General features: G+C 38.8%; 1 protein-coding gene and 1 long non-coding RNA gene across 6 annotated transcripts in view; one reads left to right on the top strand and one right to left on the bottom strand.

The window, feature by feature from the left end:
- The window catches only part of DIP2C (disco interacting protein 2 homolog C), a 292,387-nt gene that overhangs the window by 237,238 nt on the left and 31,577 nt on the right, over positions 1-23,572 (top strand). For 4 of the 5 annotated variants that reach the window (XM_021385365.1, XM_021385363.1, XM_021385362.1 and 1 more), the window contains 7 exons: positions 1,147-1,270; positions 2,893-3,014; positions 4,765-4,876; positions 4,988-5,097; positions 7,812-7,942; positions 16,858-17,026; positions 17,935-18,105. In XM_021385365.1, the coding sequence (XP_021241040.1) occupies positions 1,147-1,270; positions 2,893-3,014; positions 4,765-4,876; positions 4,988-5,097; positions 7,812-7,942; positions 16,858-17,026; positions 17,935-18,105 (939 nt within the window). Of the gene's footprint in view, positions 1-1,146; positions 1,271-2,892; positions 3,015-4,764; positions 4,877-4,987; positions 5,098-7,811; positions 7,943-10,272; positions 10,381-16,857; positions 17,027-17,934; positions 18,106-23,572 lie in introns of those variants that run through there. The other variant, XM_021385366.1, reaches the window with a different exon arrangement.
- On the bottom strand, positions 6,529-13,370 carry LOC110392977. The gene is made up of 4 exons (XR_002434708.1): positions 12,487-13,370; positions 10,964-11,041; positions 7,419-7,635; positions 6,529-6,653 (listed from the first exon to the last, which is right to left on the bottom strand). It is a non-coding gene; the product is annotated as an uncharacterized LOC110392977 (long non-coding RNA).

The raw sequence follows: 23,572 nt of genomic DNA, 5'->3' as shown, positions 1-23,572 counted from the left end.
GAAGATTTCTGTAAAACAGGAGACCTTATTACTGTCATGATACAGTCTTTTCTAATTGTGTTGCATTGCACTTTTGATGCACTGACGTTTTTAGGAGAATATGAGCTCTTATTTTTCTGTCAATTTCTTCAACTTCTCTTTTTCAAGTGCTTGTGATATGTGCCAGATGTATCATAGCAGTGATGGAGACTGAAATCCTCTTTCTCCCCAGAGGAGGTACAGCGGTGCATCCCTTTCCCATACTGCCCCGTCTCTTCACTTCAGCCCAGATCTGGCCAGACCAGCTCTAGGAGCAGTCAGCCTCCTGATTGCTCATTCATTCTTTGACTTCTTTTCAGAGTTGTCAGCTCTTGCAGTGAATTCTATGTTACATACATATATATTTCTCTGTATGTACGTTTGTGTGTATGCATGTATACATACTTATATCTCTTCAGGGAGTGCAAGAATCATATCAACTACCCAGTTTAAAACACTTGTTTAAAACAAACACTTGATAATCTTTAGATGGTACTATCTGAATTGCCAAACTATAGGATATTGTCTTTCCTTCGTTTTGCTTACTGACCACAGTTATTGAAATTCAATAAATGTCTTTTCTATTTCATTTATATGCATGTGCTCAGCTTTTATTCTAGACTAATTCTTTTCCCCTGTCACAAAGTATTGTTTTCTCTGATGTCTTTTGTCTCATCTTTGCAAGTATTTCCCCTGTGCCATTTGGCTTTGTTCCAAGGTGCAGACAATGAGGTGCAGTTTTGAGGATTGCTCTGCACAGATTCTCTGGGTTGCTGCAGAAGACCACAAACGCACTTTCCTGGCTGCATGTGTAGCAAGAGAAGGGGTGCAGGTTACATGTGCATGACATCAGCATGCTACTGTGACTCCCTTGGTTAGAAAGGAAGCACTTTGAGGATACTAAGTACAGAGAGAAGTGGAGAATGTTCCCTTCCTTGACAAACATCCTTTCTCCCTGCAGCTACAGTTTGGCATGAGGCTGAAAGTTTCATTGTTTAAGGTGACTATGTGACATGCTGTAGCTTTAGAAAACTGCAGCACCTCATCAGTAACTTCTACTCTGCAGAAGAGAACAAAGTTCAACACGTTGCATTGCCTCATATGACATTTATCTTTCTTCCTGTGCAGGGAACAATAGCCAACTCATTAACGTGTGTCCAGCTACATAAGCGAGCTGAGAAGATAGCTGTCATGTTGATGGAAAGGGGGCATTTACAAGATGGAGACCATGTGGCTTTAGTTTACCCACCAGGTAAAGAACCATGTTCATCACCTTGATGCTCCCAAAAAGTTTATCATGAACCTATAGAACAGTGCAGCACTGATGGTGTTCCCAGCTTGTGAACCAGGTGAACTGGCAACACACAATGTTTGTCATATGTGCATTTCTCTGAACTTAGTCAAACGTATTTAAAAGATTTTCTCTTTATGCATATGTATGAACATAGATATTATTCCTATGGGTTCAGATTAGGCAGCACTTTTAAAACCCCTCTCTTAAAAACAGCCAAATCTAAACAGCAATTTACTACTTTGCTTTTAATTTGCTAGAAACACATTTTTATGAGCACGTGGTTCTGCTAAAATATTCCATCTGCTGAGTGTTCTTAGGTTCACCTGTCAAATTCCCTTTTGAAAGTACTGCATTTCATGAAGATAAAGCAGCAATACCTGGGAAGTAATCAATCTTATTAGAGTACAAATATGATAAATAGCAGATGACTAAGAGATACCAAATAATAATCAGTGTTTGGTATATATGTATATCATTAACCTACACAGCTTTGTGGTTTGAATTTTTCTACTTTGACATAAGGACTATAAGCTTGTATTAACCGGTACCATCTTTGACATTTGCTTAAAATTATTTCTGCTCTAGTGCTGCTCTTCATCATTTTGTGTGTCTTGATGAGACAAACAGTCTCATTTGAAGTCTGGATTGTGATATTTCAGTTGAAAGGAGTGCAAGATAATGGTTAAATCATTATCATTTTTAAGCATAATTTCTCAGTGGTTAATATGAGAAAACCTTTTCCACAAAATAAATATGTATTTTAAACTTAACATTTTATTTCCTGCATTTTGCTTGCAATGCATAAGTCATTTTATCAGAGGAACAATAAACCTATCTGTACTCCAGATCTATTTCCTCTGGAAGAATGAAACAGCCCCCATTGTTATCTTGGCACGGCCTGTGTACAGAACGAAAGAGCTATCAAACAGAAGTCATAGGGTCTTTGTGCTGTTGTCAGTTCAGCTTCCTTCTATGGCCTGAAGTGTCCACAGTCTGACACCTGCAGTCAATATTTATATAGAGGAATGCTTAGTTTAATGTTAGAACAGGGATTCAAAATCAAGGCTTCATTTCTTTTATTGTGAAATTTCAGGTAGATAAGTCAAAGCTGTGTATCTGAAGTTAAAAATGGCATAAGAAAGTGTCTAATATACCTTCAGATGTTCTTTATACAGCCGATAGGAGCAAACATAGTACTCCCTTATCCTTTTGCTGGGACACCCCACTTCTTGAATCTCGTTTATGTATAAATGAAATCTAGGAAGATAATTCATCTGTAGAAATCAGTCTTTTTACCGGTTACTTCCTGATCATAAAAGTAGAGCTCACCTAAGTGATGATATCTGGCTTCAGCTTTGTGTGTCGTCATTGGTTTTTCATGCTCAGGAGAACAGTGCAATTGAAAGTAATCAGTGAAGCCGAACAAGTACTGACAAGGGACTGAAAAAGAAGTCTGTTAAAGGACTTAATCACTCATTTAACCTTCTGAGTTGAGTCCCAAATAGTATTTATGCTGACATAGATGTCTGTGATTAAATGATTTGATTTTTCAGGGGAGGATTTTTTTGTTCTTCATGCAGGAATAGACCTGATTGCCGCATTTTATGGTTGCCTGTATGCAGGCTGTGTGCCAATAACAGTTCGACCTCCCCATCCCCAGAACATAGCGACAACCTTACCTACAGTGAAGATGATTGTGGAGGTGAGCATACATCTGGAAGTGAACAAGCAGATGAAATGGACAGTGGACTTGTGTAGTATTTGGGAACAGTAACTTAAATGGGTGATGTTGTAGACTGAAGGCTTGTATTTCTTCCAGAATATCAAGATTTCAGTGTGTTTCAGTGTCAGCATTGTTTGACAGCATGCAGCCTCCTGACTTCCACAGTCAACATTTTACTGCAGTTGTGCTACTCCATCCAGGAAACTTAGCACTATGCCAAGCATGGTAGGATTCCCCACCTGGCGATGCTACACTCAGCATCAATAAAAATCCCAATGGAAAGCTTAGCTTGGCTTCTGCTTAACTCTGCAAACCCAATTGTTTTGCAGTTTGAAGCAATTACAAAATAATGTTGTGAAGATATTGGCTGATGGTTCTACTTTTGTCTGGGGAAGTATTACTCTGACTTCTTATTTAATACTTTATTTTGGTATTTTGGCTTCATCTGCTCACATTTTATCTTTGGTGCTCATAAGTAACTGCGTTCTGCATGTTACTGAAGGAAACAAAATTGTTGTGAAGAGATAACCTTTTATATCTGACAGTTCCTAATCTATTGAGTGAAATTCTGAATCTCTGAAATAACGGAAGTTGAAACAAATGTGATTTTATTGATAATTTCATGTAGTAAGAACTAGAGATGGTTATAATTTGGTTCTTTCCTCACAGTACCTGATGCTGCGAAATGTCAGTAGAGGTATGAGAAATTGGCCCGTTGTCTTCAGGATTCTCATTCACTGTTTTGCCACTTGGCATTTTTAAGCATCAGCTGTTAAAGTTGTAGAAGTGGTGTAAAAAAAAAGTTATATTGTTTCTCCTTTGATGTCTAATAGGCAAACTAGCTCTGATTGGTTTCTTGTTGACTAAGTAGTGCAGGTCTAAGCTGACTTGCAAGCATTGTATTGTCTCTTCAAGACTTAAAGTCAAGACTGACTATAAATAAAATATTGGAAATTATTAGGGATATTAATGCCAGTATGTCTTAAAAGCCTCTCAGCTCTGTTTTACACAAATTTTTCTTTCATTTTGGAGAGGGATGACCTTGTGGAAATTAAAATATTGAGTTTTTATAATCAGAAATGTTCTTGTAGTTGCTACTAAAATATTTTATGTAGATCTAAAAGGAGAGAAGCTTCAGCAGTTATCTAAAATTCAGGGCAGATGGTAGCTGCAGTAAATTCTTCATTTCTTAGTAGAACTTGTATAATTTTTAGTCTAGAGTTACTTTTGAGAATATCAGAGTTCCCAATGCTTTATCACTAGCACAAGAATCAGGAATATATGGCTAACATAAAATTGACTTCAGATAGTAAAAATGCTCATATAAGTGTCAGGCTACGTTTTGGTTTATGTTAAAATATTGTTTATAAACCAAGATATATTATCATGACATAGGAAATGTTCTGGTCACAGTCCTCTGTACAGGCATCCTGGGTTGATATGTGATATAATGTGCTGGAAAAGTCACATTCTCACTGTTCAGGTGCCTTTAGTTTCATTACAATACTGTGCTCAGAGTGCAGTTTTAATGTAATTTGTAAAACTCGTATGACTTTTTCTGCTTTGTGAGCTGAGTTTTTTTTTGTGGATCTTTTCACCTCCTGATTAGAAAATATAAGACTAATATATCTGAGTCCTATTCTGGCATAAAACAAATCATGGTCTTGCTCATTTTTAGAAGAATTAATCAGTATCCCATTGTGTTATTACTTGTTTGTTAAATTCCTAGGTGAGCCGCTCTGCTTGCTTAATGACTACACAATTAATATGTAAATTGTTACGGTCACGAGAGGCAGCAGCAGCAGTGGATGTCAGAACGTGGCCTCCAGTACTAGATACAGGTGAGTGCCAAGGCTAGGGGTCTTCTTTCTCTTTGTCATTACCTGTCCAGCATTCAGAGGTCTTTCTGTCACTCGAGTAAGATACGCACGTTCTCTCTTTCTTTTCACTAGACGACTTGCCAAAGAAACGGCCTGCACAGATCTACAAACCTTCAAACCCTGAAACACTTGCTTACCTAGACTTCAGTGTCTCCACAACTGGAATGCTAGCAGGGGTAAAGGTAGGAGCTTCTTTTAACAGTTGCCATTCCTGCTCCCACACCTGGCTGGCAGGTAGTACATTGCTTCATATTTGCAAATTCTCTTGATTTTTGGTAATAGAAATTGAATTGCTTCCTCCCTTCCAGTCATTATTTGCTTGCTTTAAATTGACTTTATTGGCTTTTCCATACTGCTGTCCAGTGTGCAGGAAGTTTTTAGCTCTTCTCCTGCTCCAGCACGCTGCAGATAGTCTAATAGCTTGTATGTCTGAAACACTTTTTAACAGATGCATCTATTCTTTTTTTATGAAGGAAATGAAATTCAGTCATCCCTCTTCTAACTTGCTCCAGTGCCCATCTATTGTTTGTTCCTCACTGCAGCTCAACTGCTGGCCATTAGTTTTCAATATTCTTTTCTTCATTTAATTAGGGGAGCTCTTATTTCTGGTATACTTACCTCGTACAGGACTAATGTAGTCAGCAAACAACTGGTTTATGTATTTGTTTGATAAGCTTCAGCATGTTGAGCTCTTTAAATCTCTATTCTGACATTTCCTTCTTCATTCAACACAGTTTATCAAAGCTGATTTTTCTAGCTTGTAACACGTGTTATTCCAGTGTTGGTTTCAGCATTGCACAGGCAGAGGTAAAATCCCTGCCTTATTATCTGTTACTTCCCTACTCCTACCTGTTACATATCCAAGGCCTATGATTACTTTGACATCGTCCATCTAATTTCAGAAGCTGTAAGCATTCTTTATAAACAAAGAGAGCATTGTTTACTCAGCCCTTGCATGGAAAATTTGATGCAGGAAGTGAAGTGACCTGCCCAAGGTTGACTAATGGCTAAATGGCTGAGCTGGCTTAAAGTTACAGATCAGATATTCCTATAAGATTGATATCATCTAACTTGAGATGATGAGCTACCATACCTACTAGACAATAGTCAACAGACAGAAGCAGAGACTCTCAGAGTGTAATTCCTCTGGTTTATTTGAAACATCTATTTTTGAACGGGGTGAATGTCATATAAGTTTTCATTTCCTTGACAGGGAGTCTTAAATAATCATTTGTAACATACTCATCCATATTAAATCCATATTTCCACCTTATCAGACCTGTAGAACTGACTACTAATTACCCAAAGTCAATACTGGGAGAGCTTTAAAGATAGTCAAAGCAGGGTGAGGTGAGGAACTTTTAATGTGGCTAAAATGAAATACAGATAATATCTCATGAAGTTCTTGATTAGCCCAAGATATCAGTCGTAAACCCTCCAGATTACTAATCCAGCAAATGTATATAAATAGTGCTGTCTACTAGATCATCACCAGTGATTAATTATGAATGGATTGTCAGAGGCCACAAGGCTTGTCATAATGCAGTGGTGATTAATCAATAACAGTGGCTAAGCAACTTACATGGCTTCTGGAAAGCTGATAGATGTTTTGTAGTCACTTTGGAAGTAGTAAATTCCACTTAAGTTTACTCTCAACTTTTTCCTTAGCTTGAACCCAGTAAGGTGTAAAAACTCACAGAATAACACCAGTTATTGTCTTGCAGAGTTCAGTTTAATCCTTTGTGGAAAAAAATGGTCTTGATTAAGCTAGAGAAGAATTAATCTCTTCAAACTGCAGATGTTCACAGTGTGGACACCTGTTTTGAGCTGGTCTTTGTGCATCACTTGGAGCACATCCAGCTTCAGTTATGGCATTCATAGACAAGAGAGGAAAAAGTCACTTCTTGAGTGACTTTTCTCTATCCTTTTTATTAAGGATCAAATAAATTTTACCTATCAGGTATTTGTTCTCCTCCGCTGACTGTAATAGTGTTTAAGGAAACTAGGCCACCATGTAGCAGAGATCAAAGGTAAGATGAATTAAATCCTATCTAGGCTGTCCTCCTAATACAGGTGTGCTTCTTGTTATTAGCAGAGAGGACAAGGATTAAAAGAAGTTTTTGTGTCCTCCCTGTAGTTAGAACTTCTAAGCCAGAATGGGTGAGTCTGTGGGAAACATCCTAACACAGGTGTATTTAGGTGTTGTCACTGAGGAGATTTAGAATTACTAGAAACAATGCATCTGAAAAATTTCTTTTTGATTAGTGTTTTTGTTTCTTTCTTCCAATTGTTTTATCTCAGAGAGCTCTCAAGATTAAACAAAGAAACAAAAACCTTTTTCTCAGCTAGGAGCTGGTTAACAAAGACAGTTTACAGAATGTTTACTGTCTGTTGGAGATTGCTGGATGATTTGGTCCTTAGTACTATTTTGCATACAAAAACCTCACTAATTTAAAGAGTGCATTGACAATATTATGTCTTTACTGTGTAAGTAAATACATACCTTGATATATAACTGAAGATCAACAAAGTACTTCAAATTGCATTAATGTCCTGCAGTCATTCATTCCTTTGTTTCTCCAGGAAGTTTAGCTCGTTATGTTCGCTTTGCGTACAGCTTGGAGCGCATCTTTAAACCGCGCACTGCTTTCTCTCTGAATCACTTCAAATTTATCTTTGTTTCTGTCTCTCCATCCCTTTCATGCTTATTTGGATGCCCTCTTGAAGGAAAATTTGTTTTCTTAGTTATAAATTACATGTGTATTTACGCTGAGCACAAAGTCAATATTTATTTGTTTTCTTCATCCTTTAACTGATTTGAACACTTGGCTCACTTTGGAAATGAGTCTTCCGAATGACAGTTGATCATTTTAATTACTTTGCTGTTGTCTTTCAGATGTCTCATGCAGCCACTAGTGCCTTTTGTCGTTCTATTAAGCTGCAGTGTGAGCTTTATCCCTCCAGAGAAGTTGCTATCTGTCTGGACCCATACTGTGGACTTGGGTTTGTCCTCTGGTGCCTCTGCAGGTGAGGTTTCTCCTCAACCTTCTAAAATATCGCATCCATTGTACTAGAACATAACAAGCAGGATGGGAGGAACAGATAGTACCTCTGGGACTAACGCAGGCAATTAGAATTGCCTGAAGCTGTATGGAGAATGCTGTATGGAGAATGCTGTATGGAGAATACGCTTGCTTTGAGTGGGGCATGGCTGTAGGTATTTAAGGCTTAGGAGTGCAGAGCATCAGCATGCCTGTTCCTTAAACTCGTGCTGTTTCACTCCTCTCTCTGCTGAGTCTGACTAGTTTTATTTGATGAAGACTACTCTACCAAGGTTACTTTAAACAGGTGGCTTCCTGGTTTCCTGTTTTTGATTCTGTAATCTGAAAGCACAAGTGGATATTGGGGAATTCCTCATTGGTGAGACAAATGGATGTGGTTTTTTTATAGAGTTGTGCAAGTGTTTTAATACAGAAGGTACTTCCAATGCAATATCAAAGCTATAAAAATATTTCTAGTTAAATGTGAATCAGCTTTTTTATTAAGAGGAATTTTAGGAATGTAACAATTCTGTCAATCTTTATACTCCAGGGAGGTTACAGTTCAGTACTGAAAGCAATTCCATTGATTTTTTTAAAATTCTTCTTCTTTTGATTTTTCTAAGACAGCTGAGTTGATGAAGAGGCAGAAGGGACGAGCTATGGGAATGTTAATGGAGCATAATTTTATGAAGACATATTAGAGGCCACAGTAGTCCAGCATCTTTATCCGTGGAAAATTCTTTGGTATTAACAGTACTGCTGGTTTTAGTTACTGAAGTTAAGATGACCTAGGGCAATAAAAGTGTTGCAGCTCTGGATAAGCATTTTACCAATTTAATAAATATTTGAAAGAAACATTATCCAAGAACTGCTGCAGCACTTTATTTTCAGCAAGTATTGTTAATTTAAAAGCACTCTATTGGCCTATCATTGGTCCTTGCCTTTTAATACATTTGTTAAGTATGAAATGGGTCGAAGATTAAGTCCTTATTATCCTATTCATTCTTGATCAATATTCCTTAAACAATACTTGCCCTAATACTATTTTTTGTTTTGAAAGTGTTATTTCAGTGTCTATTTTTGTAATACAAGAATACTGAAGATCCAAAAAATCACTTCCACAATGTTGAGGTTTTAATTAAATCACTCTGTAAATCAATTTTTTTTAAATATTGATATTTTGAAGTCAGCTGCATATTTATTCTGTAGAGTCATGCATCAGCACTGTTGGGCCTTTCCTGTGCTGAGTTGTCAGATTTGTTGGCTAAGCTAAATCTGCTGGGACGCATTCAGTGAGTTAAGATGGAAGGACTATAGAGCACTACAGGATAATTCAGCTAAGGAGAATGGGGTAATGTGTAACATGGAATATCCAGTAATAACTTCTATGTAACATCATTATAGACCCATAGAATGCAGATAAATGTTGAAAAAACAAGTATTTTGTGGTGTCCGAGAAATACAGAAATTCTTGTTTATTCCAGAGAACAATATTTGGAATGAACAAGCATTTGCTGCCCTTAGGTCCTTACCAATACTGATAATGTCAGCCTTTTGCAGAATTTTGTCTACAAGCAAGGCAGCAGACCTCTGGGAGAAAGAATCGAGGTCTGTGGTACTATATAAAATAGATTTTATACCATTTCTCAAAGAAAAGAAGGAGCTGAAGGAACTGAAATCAGGACAACACTCTAATCTTGTGAACCATTGTGTCAATCTTTTCTTTGTCACTGATTCAGTTCCTATAAAACCAGGAAGATTGCAGGCTGCTTGAACTGTGACTGTCATTTAGAGAAAGCTGACATCAGATACAGCTTCATTAATTCTTCTTCCAAACTTAATTTCCATTTCATTACTATTTTAGAGATGGATATTATTTGATGTGTTCTTTAGTAGTGAAAAATACACCCTGAAGCTTATTAGAATCTTACTTTTTATAACTTAAAACTTTGCAACTTTGCAGTTTAATCTTTGTAGATGGCAAATCAAAATACTTCACAATGTTTTTCAGCCCAGATTCTACCTCAGAGGATTCTACTGGAAAGCTAGGGTTGTCTGTCACCAGTCCCATTAGCTAAATTAATACTACTTTATGGCACATGGAAATGAAGTAAGATCTTCAATTTTTCATCAGCTGTGGGGTTTTGAGAGTTAAATAGGAATGTTTTGTTTTAGGAACCCAGCAGGAAGGGAAAGCAACTAACTCCAGTGGTTGCAGTTAAAATGAGGAGTACATCTGAATTCCTTTGTTAACTAGACTGAAGGAGGCATTGACTGAGCAATGACAGAAAAACTAATGTTTTGTCCTCATTGTAGGTGCTTAAACATTGTTCTGGCCTGCTCCTATGCGGTGCCCCAGAATGTACCAATCTGTGAGGTCAAAGCTGCTTAGGAAAGCTGTTGGAGCATGGAGCCAGCCCTTTGGTAAGTTTGGAATATATTGCATAGTTTTGCAAAGTTTTTTTTTAATCTATTTATTATTTTATGGCCTAAAAGGTATAAAATAATAAAGAAAAGAAACCTTGCAAAGCAGAGCAATACATTTAAAAAAAAAAACAAAACACCCTGGAATTTACCACGTTCCCTCTAAACTGGCTGCATGCTCCAGCAGGGTTTCCTTGGAACCTTTGTCATAGAACAGAACGCCTGGGGTGTGACAACAGTCAGCAGCACAATGTGAGTTTGTAAATCTAAAACTTCTAGTTTTAACAGTTTGTTACTGATGACTCAACTGGAAAATATTTTATTTTTGCATTTTTCTCTTTACTAGAGTTATTTATCCATTCTGAGAGAGCAATCAGAGTATTCTAACTTTTCTTGCATTGCATTTTAAAGATACCGTATTCTTTAAAAGAAAAAGCTGTAAATGTCTTTCAGTGTAAGAATAAATGAAACTGAATCCAACTGCTCAGAAATGTTTCCTGAAATTAAGATGTCCCTATCTTAATGCTGATTGCTGTGGAGCAGAATAGAAAGTTCTACAGTTCATTAGCAAGGATGTACGTACTTGATAGTTGCTGAGTGATGCAATACAATAAGAATTCTCCCTCCATAGTATGGTTCTACACTGAAAAATGGAATTATTCTGAAATGAAAATTAACAGTTCATAATTTTAAATAAATAATATATTAGTAATGCTCAGAAACTGTGATTATAATAGTGGAAGTCAGTAAGACTCAAACCAGAGGAACTGGACTTTCCAGTCCACAGTGGCCACCTGGTCAGTGCGGATGCTACGAAATTGTCCTAGGAAAGCTTTCCACGTAAGGTGTGATGAAGAGGCTTCCTGCTGTCCCAATCCTGCTGCCCATTCTATAGCCACGGGCACCCAGTGGTGTAGCAGAGTAGTTTCAGCAACAGGAGACCTTGTGTTTCTTGTTTAAACAAACAGGTAGGGTTGTAGAAGATGTAAGGAAGGGATCACAGCATCAGCGTAGGAGTCGCAGTTTACAGAACTTCAGTGTGCCAGGCTAACCTGAAGATATCTGTCAGGCATGAGCATTTCACCCTATTTCCAGCCTACACATACCAAATTAAAGGCAGGTTTACGTAAAGAAGCTCACATGCCACATCAGAAAAGAATAATACTGGCATGGGAAGTGCAGGATATGGATGTAGCCATCTCTCAAAGACTGCAAAGTTCATAACTGATAACTGGTTCGGGAACCTAACAGTGTCTGCCACACACAGAAGTGTGCCAGTATCCTATGGCCATTGGCACTTTGTGGAAGGGGCAATTTGCATTTTATCTCCATTGCAATAGGTCTATTAAACCTGCCTTAAGTATGGAAGGTTCAAGAGCAACTGAAAGCCCTAAGTTATCCTGATATATGAACACAGCAGTTTAACTCCACTGACTTTGCATCTGACTTGAAGGCATTAACATGTGTGAACAACTGGGGCAGGCCCAAGGCTGAGTAATGGCTAACAAATACAGTACTGCAGTGAATTAGGTTGGACGTATTTAACTTCTGCCTACATTAAGGGTGTCTGTAATGCCATAGAAATGACACTGGTATCAGTAACATCCAACTAATCTCAGCTGGTGAGTTCTGTATGCAGATTTTTGGGGGAAGTTAGGCAAGGTCTTAATGCATCATCAACGATCTGTGGCAAAACTTCATTTGTTCAAGGCAAGATTGCTGTTTCAGCTGCTTTTTTTTTCCCAGTACAAATTGGGAACAGAGGTATTAAGATAAAGGTCTTTGTTTTGGAATGATGCTGGGCACTGATAGGCCCAAGTCCTGTGATGCCTAGGTAAGAGATATACCCAAGCAGTCTCCTTTGTGGCCTACGAGCTCCAGATGATTGTAGAGGTTTTTCCTCAATCCCATTCAGATTCCCTCAGCTCCCTGACACATTTCAAAGACTGAAGTATTTGCAAGGTCACGGAATTATTTTAGTGCCAACCAAATGCTATCAACTGCAAAATACCCATATCTATCCCTCATCACCGAGAGCAAAATATCACCCCTAGAAATGCAGAAACAAAATGCGTATGCTTGTAAGACTTGATGCTATCTACTCACCTCCTGCAGTTAAAAAAGCAGCTCATATCACCTGAGAAGGACAGAATTGAGGGCAGCAGCAAGTTAATAGCTGGCCAGAATACAATTCCAAATTGCAGTTGCCATTTGTCAACATTTATTGCCCTGCTGAATTTTTTTGGAACTATAATAAAACCTCAGACTTCATTGTTAATCGGCCTTAGCGCAACATGGGGTAAATCTTTGATTCAGTGGAACAGTTAATTGGCAAGATGTCCTTCCAAGCATCTCTGTATGCTGCCAAGCGGCCTGCCAGGCCATGGAACCGGAGTTGTGATCAGATGGTGCCGTCATAGTAAAATACATTGTGGTGTATTTACCTGGAGTATTCTTGTCCTTGGGCAGCCCTTGCTCAGTGCAGGCAGACAAGGCTTTTCACTTGCTGCCAAAATCCAAGGCTTTGTCCCCCATCTGAATACTCTTTTTCCCTACGTCCCCTGAAGAAAGACAGCATATCTAAATGATGATCTCTTGCCTTAGCTACCTTAGCATTTCACTCTGCATCTGTATCCCAAAATTCACTTTGACAAAGTGGTGCAGGGATGCCCTCCTTTTTTGTCATCTTTTCTTGCCTACTCCTAAAAGTGATGGAGACTGATAAACAGATTTCCTGGTCTGTCAGAAAGTCTCTGCGGTTCTGCACTGTGTCTGCTCCTGTTATAAGACATATCAGGAGACAGAGTTACTCTATAGCAACAGATTTCTACAGAAGTGGAATGAAGGATCTTGTTTCAGTTCCTTTCCAGTGATTATATAACCAAATTTTGAAATTGCTCTGACTGATAACTCATATAATGTTTCAATTTCAGAATGGTAATTTTAGCTTTCACAATTTATATTTAAACCCCCAAGTTTTCTTAATATCCCATCTGCTCCCTCCTGAGGCTGCAACGTTCACAATGCTGTTGCTTCTAGTACTAGCAAAGTGACAGCGTAACAAACCATCTTTCTTTTGTGAGGGTGAGATGGCACTGTTTGTTCCTTTCTTCATTTTCAGGATTAAATCTACCACGTGTATACCTGCAACGCATTTCTACCATGCCTAGAGTTACGCAGAGGCAACACTGACATAAGTTTCTATAGGCTTGGGACCATATCCAGCTTTATGCAGCATTCTCCGAAGCATCCTTCCAGAACTGCAGTCTGCTCAAGCACATGGTCCTCTGCTTGATTGTTGGTTTTCATACAGAGCAAACGCTCTGTAATGCCCTGCAGTGGTTTGAAGGCACCAGAATGGTAGACAAGTTTCAACTAGCAATACAAAGGAGAACTTTTTCTTTCTCAGCTTCCCTCCACCAGAACATCGGTGACATACAGCATCTCTGGGGTTAACATGGAAGCGTAATGTCTGAAAAATTGCAAGGATATGTGGCTACCGGGAATGTTTTGTTGCTTAGAGTGATTCACAAAACCCGCGCAATGTTTCTGTGATTAATTCAGGGAGGTGTGCCAAGTCCTGCCTGACATCATGATGGCCAGGTGCTGCATAAACCAGTTCAGCTGTGCAACTGGCACATTCACCCCAGAAATGTGTCTTTGTGTTTCCTCTCTTAGCTCCACCAACTGCTTTAGCGGATCAGGTGATGTGCATGGCTTATTAAACCACAGCTACGTAGGCAAAGCCTGTGTTGGTGATCAAATTTCCAGGCATGGTATCATCTTTCTGTAGGTTTATGTTGTCTGTAGACAAGAACAGCACACATCTGAGATTCTGCACCATAGAAAGCTTCCTCCTTGCTGCTCTGCATTTCAGTTCTAAACTCTTCAGTATTTCTGAGAGTTATAAAACTCAGAAAAGGTACTAGGAGTGTCTTCACTTATCTGTCTGAACAGAGCGATGTTTGTAGTCAAAGCATGTTGTTGCCTGATCTGATTGTAAGTGTGGTGGTTTCCCGCAGTCTGGAGAAGATGGGGTAATTCTGCATCCAAATCCAGGTTCCCTAATGGTGTGCTGCATGGCTTATGGTGGGATGTTAAGAGTGAGCAAAAATATGTTTCTTATTTGTCCGGCTTAAGTTGTCAAGCGGGGGAGGCAGTTCACCCCTCTCAATAGTGTTGCTGAGGAGGGAGGATTTGTCATTATTGTAAATCTGTATTCCCAAATTCCATTACTGTGGACTGTTTGCTGGTAACGCACACTTGGAATCAATTTGCTATTCTCCTACTAAAAGCAGGGCAGTGTTTTTCTCCCTTATTACTCTGGAGTTGGTGTGGGCACTTTTCAGTACAGTTTGTTCTTTTGGTTGTTTTTTTAATTATTATTTTGGAATGTTCTGCCCAGGTGAATAAGTGGCTTTTATGAGATAATAATATGGTACTGAACAGTCTAATAATTCTCCCGTACCTGACCCCTGGGAGCCTGTTTCTTGTGGGGCAGACCTTTTTTTTTTTCTCCTGATAGTGGTTGCAACAACCAGAAGAGTTCAGGGAGGGGGAAGGGTTTGATACCAAATCTCAGTATCTCATATTTGTACAGGTTGGAGCCCATCCCAGGTTCTTCTGGTTACAGCTTCTCATGCGTAAGAATTGTATGTTTACTGGACAGATCCCACACCTTGATTGTTTGTGGGGCACTAACATTAAATTTGTGAGCTAGGGCCCTTTAGTACTCCCTGAAAAACCTAATGGAATTGGCTGAGAAAGAAAGAGTGAAGTGGTATTTATAGCAAAATCTGTTACTGCTCCCTCGCTGGGTTTGATCTGTCAGCTGAACTCAGGGCACACTCTTTTCAGGCTTTGGTAGCTTTGCCAACGTCTCTTTCCACAGCCTTGTGAAGCGCATACTCAGGGTTCAATCGTACTTTATTCTGATTCCATAAAAGCAGCATGAAAGCATAATGCTTCATTTGACTGTCCAGTGCTAAAGTAGTTATGTCAGCTCTATCTGAGAACACGTCTCTTTGTGGCAACTCACAGCTCATGCATCATCAAGAGTGGCGTAAATGTGGACAAGCAGTCAGAGACAAAATTTTATTGTATGATAAATGAAATTATTTGAACTGTGGTTCATACATATTCCATGACATCTTCTGGCTCCTACTCCAGTGTAGACTTAATTTGGTTTATTAATTTCTATTGTGGCTGGACTTGTACACCTCTTATGCCTTTATATGCTACGTGTAAAGACATCCAAGTTGCACACAGATTGTTCCAAATTGCACAACTTCTGAAAGCACTCTCATCTTGGGTGTTGGGGGCGGGAAGCACTCACTTGCCAAGAATGAAAGTTGTGTGAGCATCACGTGTTCAAAAACTGCCAGATTTGCGTCTTCTCTTCTTCCTAATGTCAAATGTTACAGAGATGCTCAAATTCCTGAAAATACAGACCCATTTTGTGTCTTACCTCAGGCACTTGGATTAGAAAATGACGGCTTTACTTTAGCAAACTGGCATTTCAGTTTTTCAAGTGACAAATGAATTTCTCTCATCTGTATCATAAATCTCTGGGGCTTTATGGTCCTTTTTCAGAACTTTTATGATTTGGGGGTTTATGCTATGACTGTTCTGATCAGTGATCACCTGATACTTCAGTTGATGTTCTGAAGTATCTACAAATCACAGATTAAGATGTGAAAGAGGCTGTAAATGTGATGGTACATCAGCCTGCCTGAGATGAATGAACAACGTAGGACCCATAGGAAATAAAGACATCAAACGGGGGTTTTCTTTCCCTTGAGGAGAATCTTGGGTAGCACAGAAATTAACTCTGACATAATTATTTCCTTCAGGGACCCTTGTAATTGCCTTTTTTCAACACTGGTGCTCCCTGGGTATCCAGTAAGCAAAAGATGTAGGATATTTGGGTTTTAAAAGTTCATAAAACTTTCACAGTAGAAATTTAAAGCCCTTGGTATTATTAAATTGGGGACAGATTTACTCCCCTGAAAATGATTGCAATCCACTTGCTTGCCTCAGCAGGAGAGATGTTATTTCCATGTTAAGTAATCAAGTAGTCTTTTAATCAAGGTATCTTAAAATGGTAATTATTCAATCTTAATTATTTGTAGGCAACACATAATTTTTGTTGATATCATAATGCTGTTTATTAGCACCGTCAATAACCCAGGTATTTTGCTGTCTTCGGTGCGGTTCTAACAGCAAGGTCCACTGGCATTTTGAGTCAAGTAGTATTTTAGGAGCACATTCGGCCTGCAGTCCTCATAGATTCTCAATGTTCAGCAAAAGGCAGAATTTGGCCCCTGATGTTAAACTACTGGACCTGCAGAACACTGCAAGGCATTACTGTGGATCCTTGTGTACTTTGATAATCCTTATGTTCCAGCACCAAAAAGCTTGTAAACATCTTCAGGCCCAGGCACTTAGCATGTGTTAACGAATCTTGTATCTTTACAGCGTTTATTCAGGACACCAGTCTATTCTGATTCCTCCCTCAGAACTGGAGACCAATCCTGCTCTGTGGCTTCTTGCTGTGAGTCAATACAAAGTGAGAGACACTTTTTGTTCCTATTCGGTCATGGAGCTTTGTACTAAGGGACTCGGTTCACAAACAGAATCGCTGAAGGTGAGTGCTTCGGTCCTTCTGCATCATCTGCCATGCACAAAGTGCTTGAGTCTTCTCTGCCCATAGTGGCTGTGCTAAACGTATGCATTGAGGAGGAAATTGTTGAAGGGAAGGGCAGCAGCCACAGAACAGATTATTGTTGCTTGCCAAAGGCTGTGTATTAATGTTAGTCCTTCTGTTTCAGATCACAGGGCTTTTAAACATCAAGGAAAAGCTTTTATTTACCTAAGCTTTCTGATCCGCGTTGCAGTCTGTGTTAACAGGCCTGTGTTGGAAAACAAAGGTGTAAAAGACCAAGATAACTGAGGAGTAGTACATTGTGTATTGTACATTACGTATTATGAATTCCACGATTATATGAGGTACTAATTTGGTCTTGGCCCTTATAGTTAAATAGTTGCATACATAGAAGTACTATATGGAGAATGAGGGTGTGTGTTGTGGGGATTTTTTAAGCCAAAATGAAAAGCTAGGTAGCCAGTTACACTTCTGAAATCATATAGAATTTCCAGTATGTTACTGAAATAATTTGGTCTTGGGTACTGACATTTACGTTATCTCTAGCCCATACCATCCTCAGTTAATAATCTCCTAATCAGTTTTTCCAAGGCTAGGAAATGCTTCCTCTTTGCTTTTATTAAATGGCATTCTGAATTAATACTGCAAAATAGCATTGCCTCCCTACAGAAGGAGTATGCCCAACTCTCCCTAAATGCTCACATTGAAATGCCAGGCAAGTATGTCTACTCTTCTACAGCTATTAGACTGTCATCTGGTCATCCAGCTCCCAGGAAAGATTGAAATTATACCAGCACTTCTGCCTCTTTTCTTCTTGAAAGTGCTGCTGACCTTTTCTTCTCTAAATCTGCCCACTTGTGGCCTTTGTTAACATTTTATCTTCTTTTTAGGCAAGAGGACTGGACCTTTCACGTGTACGGACATGTGTAGTAGTGGCTGAAGAACGACCTCGGATAGCTCTTACTCAGTCATTTTCAAAATTATTTAAAGACCTTGGCCTCCATCCACGGGCAGTCAGTACATCACTCGGCTGTAGAGTTAACCTGGCCATATGTTTGCAGGTAAGATTTTTCACTCCTGAAGCTCGAATGAAGAGTAGTTTAGAGAAAGTGGTTCTCTCTAAGAAATATTCATTGGATTCCCTTTGACTGCTTCTCTGTAGGCATATTAAGAATGTGCATGTAGTACTTAATGTTCTTCTTTCATATATAGGTGGTAATTTCTGTTACTTTGATAGTGAACTCTATTCATCCCTCTCATGTTGCATTCATAGCATTTATCCTGCCCATTAATACTGTAATTCAGAAAAATGCATGGTAGTGGCAGAATATGTACTCTTTAATCTAAAAATAGTACATAGTCATGTATTGTAAAATCCTGTTTGCAAGTGCTTACTTTTAATATATTACAAAATTGATTTCTTCTGCTTAGAAAATAATTCCAATTCTTACTGTTAACTATATATACATTTTCTGCATGCAATTTATTTCTTACAATGAAAAATTACTTTGCAGCGTCTTTCATTCCGCTTTGTTCACTAATCAAAAGAAAGTAGACAGGGATAATACGGGATTTAACTTGCAATCTCCAGGAATCTTTATCGAATCATGATTTTAAGGACAGATGGAGCACTGCAACTATCTGATCTGAATTTTTTAATAACCTCTAGCTTTTCACCCAGTGATGGCTACACCAAGCTAATAGCTTTAGTCTGAACTATAGTGTATCATTTTATCTTTCAAGACTCCTAGTGATGACAGTAAACTTGCCTTTTTTATAAGGTGTTCTATTTTGAGTTATTTTTGCCTTATTTCTAATGTAAATTCACATGGCCTTAGGTTCCACCATTTTTTATTTTATTACATTTTTCTAATCTAGAATAAAGAATTTCATTTCTATCTTGACTTTACTACACGACTTAGTTTTTGATGAATAGATAAAGAACCTTAAGACTTCCTTCCTGATCTCTCATTTTTATGAATCCTGATCTCTTCCTGTCCTTCCAAGTCTGGTATCAGAACTTTACATGCTTCTCCCATCATAATGCCACAGCTGTCTCACTCTGATATAATTTCCGATTAATAATCTTTTAAAATCATACAGGAGAAATCTTCTGCACTGGCTGGGAAGTTCTGTATCCATGTAGCCACCCACTATGTCTCTCACCTCTTCACAGTCACTGTCTCCCCAGTATAACTTGCCTCTACTCTGTGTGGTGCGTCCCATGTTTTAAATCTGGCTGTTACCCTTAGTTTATACTGAGGAATTTCTTAAGCATGTGACATACATAATTGCTTTGGTGTGGAAGCCAGAACCAGATCTTCTCAGTGACGCTACAAATAAGGCAATTGCTGTTCTTTTCCTGATTGTCATCCATTATTTTATCCAGAAAAATGTGACAAATATGGAGGTTGTGTTCAGCACAGACCAGTAATTCTGTGTGTTACGTGGACCTAAGCTCTTGCCCTGCTCAACACTGCTGAAGAGTTATGGCTTTTGTCAGACCTTGGCTGAAAGTTACTTTGTTGTTGAGCCTATCAGAAAAGGAATGCAGGAGATGTGCCACCTCTCCAATACTGCCTGCTTTCTCTCCGACTGCCAGCACAATATCCCTTTGGTCCAGGGTAACTTTAAATATTATCATCAAACAGATGACAAGGCAAAACTGAGCAGAGTTGAAAGTCATTCTGTGTCCTAGTTCTGTAGTTTGAAATTCTGTAATTGCTGCCGTAAATATTCTCCAAGAATAAACATTCATGAAAAACTCCTGTTGTCTCAAAAGCAACCATTGGATCCTTAGAAAGATCTTTTCCCCAGTAAAACTTAACAAATAGCCTTGAAAGAAAAATACATCCTTTAGGCCAGAAACTTCAATGAACTCAAGCAGCAGTCTTCCACATATTTCAATCATCTGTTTAGAATAAGGAAACACTGACTGAAGTTTTGAATTCTCTTCTACTTAATGTTTCTTTCCAAGGATACAGGCCTCTTTATTTCTTTCTCTGTACTTAGACTGCTGTGTGGTTACAAGGCCGAGAGGGCAACTCAGAAAACATCTAGGAAATCTTCTGACCTGAGACAGAACAATTCAGAAGGAACCGGTTTAGGCCAGTTAGCAGGTGCGGGTTGGTGTGCTTTCCCAGTCAGCAATCCCAAGCAAGTTGAAACAGCTCACGGGGAGAAACATAGTGGATAGCAAGGACACCTGTGGTTGACTCTCTTGCTTTCCCTTAGTGCAAAAGGAAAACAAGGAAAAATGAGCTAGTTACTTGATAAAAACAGCTTTCTAATTCATTCCTGTATATTTAGCCATTTTGGAGTGCCAACTGAGTGTCTTTACAGAGGAGACTAAAGGAGGAAATGATGGCCTACATCCATGGCCAACTGCTCTGACTTCTCTGACAGACCAGGATCGGATCCACCAGCTCCCCTGGGCAGCAGTGATGGAGCTGTTTTTGCAAAGTACCATGAACTCTGGCTGGCTTCTGGTCTGTGTAGATCATGGAGTCATAGAATCATTAAGGTTGGAAAAGAACACTAAAATCATCTAGGCCAACCATAAATGAAGATAACAAAGACAGAGTATCATTGGAAGTTTGCTTGCCACTAACAAAGGTCTTCTTTTCGGACTTGAAGGAGTCTCTAGACTGTTCATAAATGGTGGCACCTTCACCTAGGAGATAAGTCGTTTGCTCAGCACAAATAATAAATTCAGGGAAATGATGCTAAGCCAGATTCAGTGCCCAGACTTTCAAGTAAGCCTCAACTGGAAATAATATTGTACTGGGTTTGCCTGGGATAGAATTAACATTTTCATACCAACCCTTATGGTGCTGTTCTTTAGATTTGTGATGGAAACAGTGCTGATAACACACCAGTGGTCTCAGTATTGCTGGACAGTGCCACACAGCAGCACTTTGTTTCTCACTCTGCCTGCCAATCCTACCCAGCGAGTAGGCTGGGGGAGTGCAAGAAGCAGGGAGAGGACACAGCTAGGGCATTCCCAAGGGATGCTCCTTACCATATAAAGTCATGCTCAGCAGTGAAGAGCATGGAGAGAGTGTACTGCAACAAACTGTAAAATTGGATAACTCTCTGAAGGAATATTATTGGCGATACTAGGAATTTCAGACGAGCACACAATGTGAGAGCTTAGTGTGAGGTGATTAACAGCCTGGCTGATCATATAGCTTAGTGTCAGTCTTCATTTAGTTGTACTGAGATTTTACATCTCAGTCCTTTGGACAAGCTAAAGCCATATACTATCTAAAAAATTGTGTGGTTGGAGAAAAAAAAAAGTCATTTCAGAAAGTCTATATTTGGTAACATTACCCTTCCAAGTGGAATGGTTTTTGAAGCATTTGAGCCAAGGGTAGTTTGGCAAGTTCTAAAGGGATTTGAAATATAGCTAAAGATGTTACTTATAAGCATTACTGTAAAACATGTCATTTTGATAGAGAATATAAAGGTAAAAATTGCATCCTTTGAAGCATCTGGTGGTAGGCACTGCCAAAGACTGGATGCTGAATTAGCCTGAAAGCTCTTTCCAAATGGTCTGGAAGATTATGGCTAGTGATTTTCCAGAATAGCTTGTGGGCTCTTCTGTGTTCTGGACTGAGGAACAGGATGAATTTTCATCCTTGGTCAGCGATGTTCCTTAAATTAGCATTGTCTCCGATATTTTCCAGAAATGGGTCAGGATTTCTGTATTCACTTTCACATTGCATCAAAATACCTATAAAAGATATTTGAGTCAATAGCATCTACTTTTGCATTTTTTCTTCCGAGTTATATAGTCATGAGATAAGCCTGTGTTTCCATATTTCACAGCAGTAACAGTTACCAGCCTATTCTCCAGTCATTCTTCAACTTGTATCTACTCTTCTAAACATATCTCTCTGTTCAACTGTGGCACCTTACTGGCAAAAAATCTGTCCAGGGTTTCTTCTTCATGGGCTGTTGCTAAGGCAGCTTGAATTTAATCTTTGTCTTTGATACCTTCTTTTTCACTTAAATTCCTTTTTTTTTTTTTCTTTTTTTTGGGGGGGAGAAGTGAGATAAATCAAGACACAACTGTTTTAAGTAGAAAGTATACTGATTTTTCCAAAATGCTTTTACTGTTTTCCACCCCTTTGAGAAGAAGAGGTGTGTGTGTGTGTGTGTGTATGCAACTTCATAGCAGAATTTGACCTTTTATTAGAGAGTACTTTGAAAAGGAAATCATTATCATAATCTCTTTAGTACAAAAGAGCCTTAGCCTACCAAATGAATCATAATTTCAGGATTAGGATCGCTGACAGACTAATGCAATATCATTTGTATTCATTTCCGCTCAAATTTAGAGCAAATTTGCTATATTTCTTTTGATGTAATCCCTTTGGACTAGGTTTTTAGAGGTACGCTTTTGAAAATAAAAAATTTTCTCCATCTTTAGGGACTAAATACCACTAATATCTGACTTTTCATGGCTGTATAGTCACCTTAATTGTCCAGGTATTTCTGAGATGAAAAGATTGCATCCAGCTTATTTTAATTCTCATTAACTTAGCATCATAACATTCCCAAGAGAGAGAAAAATAGATATGAAAAGTAGCTGCTTTCTTACAACAGCACAGATGGTTCTCTAGGATTTTAACTAATTTCCATTTAAACACTTGAAATAAATACAATTTTTTTTCAACCTCCTACTTAATTTCAGTTGAGGAAAAACTTTGTTCACTTTTCCTCAGTTATCCCTAAAATGTACTAACTAATCTGCATGGGCTAGGGCAGGAGAGCAGGATTCATTTTGCTTCATTTAAGTCACCTTTAAGTTAGGCAACGATTAAGTTATTTAAGGCACCTACAGTCAGCAGAGACGTAGTTCCAAAGAGAGTTTCCTTCAGTATCCTACATGCCCATCTTGGGATGAGATTCATCGCCATCAGGAGAAACGTCCTGCTTTACAACTCACACATTCTTCTGTGGTGGCTGGAATGACATGAAATGAATCCCTCGCTGTCTAGCAAAGGAAACTTTGTTAGTAAATGTAGGGGTTAAAGGCAGTGTTACTTTTTACTTAGCGACAGATCACACTTTTTGGAGAATCATCCATATTAAAAGTAGTAAGGGATTGCTCTGAGGAGAGCGATCCAGGAGAGCACACACTTTATCAGATGTATGATTCACACCTAGCAATGTGGCGCAGCTCTGGGTGAATTCCCTCCGATTCTGTTTTCCCACCTTTCTTATGAGTCATGCTATGAAGTTCTTTTCACAGCTCCAGCTGCTGTACTTGTCTACTTGAAATTGTTAAGTATACATCAAAAAATCTATTTCTGAGCATCACTGGAGCAGGAGTAGACTCAGAAGTATAAACATTGAGGCCACAACCCTGGGTAGCAAAACAAAACAAAAGAGTTATTTTTAAACTCTTGGGACTTCTGTTTGCCTAGCTGATGGTTTTTAACTGTGGGGAGGGAAGCAGGGGAGAGCACACAGATGGGCCTTTGACTCGATGGAAATGGGGTACAGGCTGAGTGCTGGCAC

The sequence above is a fragment of the Numida meleagris genome, chromosome 2 (genome assembly GCF_002078875.1).
Source record: "Numida meleagris isolate 19003 breed g44 Domestic line chromosome 2, NumMel1.0, whole genome shotgun sequence".
Classification (NCBI taxonomy): domain Eukaryota; kingdom Metazoa; phylum Chordata; class Aves; order Galliformes; family Numididae; genus Numida; species Numida meleagris.
Note: the sequence above shows the minus strand (reverse complement) of the source record. Positions and strands in the feature narration are given on the sequence as shown.